At 33.2% G+C, this 3,209-nt stretch overlaps 1 protein-coding gene across 1 annotated transcript; it reads left to right on the top strand.

Moving 5' to 3' along the window:
- Window positions 1-205: 205 nt before the first annotated feature.
- LOC138314016 (DNA-directed RNA polymerase II subunit RPB1-like) lies at window positions 206-2,895 on the top strand (the record flags this gene model as incomplete). Its single annotated transcript, XM_069254221.1, has 4 exons — window positions 206-217; window positions 955-1,344; window positions 1,815-1,902; window positions 2,825-2,895. Coding segments are annotated over exons 1-4 (561 nt in total), but the record flags the coding sequence as incomplete, so codon positions are not given.
- Between the last annotated feature and the right edge of the window lie 314 nt (window positions 2,896-3,209).

Raw genomic sequence — 3,209 nt, 5'->3', positions numbered from 1 at the left:
CTTTTTCATTATATTGCAGACACAGCTAAGGATCTAAAGCAGAAAAAGAAAGAGCAGCTAAAAAACAGATAAATACAACTCAATAAAAGCAAGGCATTTCTTGAATCATTATTATGTTTCAGGGAGAATGTGACCATGGTAAGATCTTCATATTTTTGCACTTCCAGTCATATATACATAATCTGTATTAGACATTGTCTAATCTATGCAATCAGAAGTAAATGACAGAATGGACTTATACAAGAATAAATCAAGAAATCTCCATACTATTTTGAATAGAATAGTTATAATAGGGATCAACCAACTAAATAAAAAAAGACCTTCGAAATGGCCCCTGTGTATACAAGATTGAGCCAAGGATAGAATTTTAACCCGGCCGCTGATTTGCTGGCTAATTATGAATTTCAAAAGTAAAAATGTTTTCTGACAGGTAATTATTCCTAGATAACCATAATATCAATTTGGAAATTCATATTGAGATTTAGGTTCAAAATATCAATTTTGATAATGAAAAGGTAAAAACATAAGAATTTCCGGATATTTTAGTGCAAAATGCGCCTGATTTCAATAAAGCTACACTGGTTGGAGTTTGAGCAGAAGGACCCAAACTTTTTTTTTCTATCTAGTGTTATATGAGAACACATAGACTTTAATTATAGAAACACAATAGCTAACTAACATTCCTTTGTTTTAATAATACAGTACAAAACTTTAACAAAGTTTAACACTGTGGTCTATGTAAAATCATTTAGTTGTGGTTGCTCTCTAATAGGCCAATATTGAATTGAAAGATGTTACTTGACATTCAGTTTTTAATTTTGTCATTGTACTCTAAAGATACTTACATTGAGCTTGAGGAACTTGGAAATGTACAATTCGCAAAATAGATACCATTATGTTTATTCATTTAAATGTGTGTGAAGTTTTTATTGATGAAATTTATGTTTGCTTCAGACACCTGAAGCTGTCCCAGTGAGTCAAAGATCTCCCACACCTCCACCAAGATCTCCCACACCTCCACCAAGATCTCCCACACCTCCACCAAGATCTCCCACACCTCCACTTACTGTTCTCTTGGATCTAGACACTCAGCAACAATTCACACCTAACCAGGTCACACATATCCAGATTATTCCAATCCAGAGTGAGTACCAACCAAACTCGATGCCACAAACTCTTCAAACCTGGACACCGCCAGCAGCTATGTATCCGATGCAAGCAACAAATGAATGGAAACCCCAAAGGTCCTGTAATTGGATTTCTGCTCAGAGCAATAACTGGACTCCACCACATTTCACACCGACCCACCAAACTCAACATGGAAGCAACCATGAAGAGAAAGAGGTATGACAAGGTTATGATTTAAATATGGTAATAGATAGGTTTCTATTGGAATGAATAGTCCGTTTTATATAATTTCTTGAATGATTTACTTAGAAATAATGAAATGGATATTGTCTGTTCGATATACAACATTCTTTAGAATTCTTACAGAACTAAAATATGTTTATAAAATATATACCATTATTTAGTAGAAATATGATTCTGTGTAAATGTTAGGAATTTAGCACTGTAACAAAAGTTATTCATTTGCTTTCCTGCATTTTATTTGTAGATATTGATTTCAGGAGGGAATTTTTACAAAGAATAAAGGTCTTCGAATTCATTTTATTGGTCAATAAAATAATTGTATGAAAAATAATGATCTGTTCATGTTTGTCAAGATTTGGCACATTGTACTGTACATATTAAAAATAGCATTATATAAATAATACAAATTATGCATGAGCTATGACCTCGGAGGATTTTTTTAGAATTGTCTGGAGTGTACAATGGTGAGAGCTGAACTGGAAAGAGCACTGAAGGAGATGAAGCTTCAACATCAGCTTAAGTCAACAAATGGTTGGTGAATCATTTTAAATGTGATAAAGTCTTATAAAGTGTTTTTTATCCTCGTTGCTCCAGGAGTTACTATCATTGTCGTTATATCCACCTCCACCACGTGTCTATGTCATAGTAAAATGAAGGCAACATATTTAAGACACAGTTAAATTCGACTGAATTTAGTCCTTTGATGTACATCAAAAGAATCCAATAATGGTACATTGTAGTTGACTTCGTGGTTTTGAAGTTGGGGTCACTTTCTCTTTAATCTTCAAAGAAAGTATCTGCAGCCCTGTGATTGGTCAGTCTTTTCCTCCAGAACTACCTCCAGTTTAGTACTCCAGATAGTAATATGTGATATTCCAGGGATGGATGTAACGTCAGTGATAGTAACCTCTAGAGTTTTGTGAATGTAGTTATCTATTCTTATCACGTTTTGTCCAATGTCATGTATGTTTGAAACTCTTCATAGATTAAAGAGTCTTCCTTTACAAAAATTGTAAAGTTTATGGTTCTGGATTGTCTCCAAAGTAGAAATGAGTCAAACTTTGTAAGCACTATAAGCCTGAGATGGCATTTTAACATTATAGCTATATTAGCCTTGGCGATCCCAAGGATCTCAGGTGCGGGGCAAAATAGGATCAAAATTGTTAAATTTCAAAGTCTGTTTTTAGCTCACAGATTGGATGGCATCATAAATTAAAAAATTAAAAAGGTCAAAATTGATATAGCAATCACAATGTAAAATTTGTTATATTCCATGAGATATGGTATGTATTGTTGCAAAATGTAACAAACAAATATTTGGCATTCTTTGCAAACAAAGTCAGCCAGACACCGGCATTTAAAGCAAGGGAACACCAACATCTTTTGTGGAAATATAAATGTGCAATAACGCTAAAGCCTTTCTTACTTTTATAATGTTATGTTATATTTTCAGGTCAAGCCTCATACACAGATGGAAGGCCACGTGCTGGATTGTTGGCACCAGATGTTGCCAATTCTCACCATGTAAGTATATAATTAACATTATTTTATATTTTCATTACTTGATGTTAAAATGTTTATTTTCTAAATCAAACAAACTCATAATAGAAATTGACAGGTTTTGCCCTGCTCCATTTTGAAATAAAAATTATCTTTCATGGAAAGTTTGATAACAATAATAAATCTATCATATCTTGTGGTGTTTATTTTTCAAGACTCAAATAGGGTGGGAATTTTCAAATGTAAACTAAGGAATTCATGTCCATGCCATTTTGTCTGTTTATTTTCTATGGAACTTTATCATTTGTTTTTTCAGATGATTGAGCTGATGCCAAGCA

The sequence above is a fragment of the Argopecten irradians genome, unplaced genomic scaffold (assembly GCF_041381155.1).
Source record: "Argopecten irradians isolate NY unplaced genomic scaffold, Ai_NY scaffold_1197, whole genome shotgun sequence".
Lineage (NCBI taxonomy): Eukaryota > Metazoa > Mollusca > Bivalvia > Pectinida > Pectinidae > Argopecten > Argopecten irradians.
Note: the sequence above shows the minus strand (reverse complement) of the source record. Positions and strands in the feature narration are given on the sequence as shown.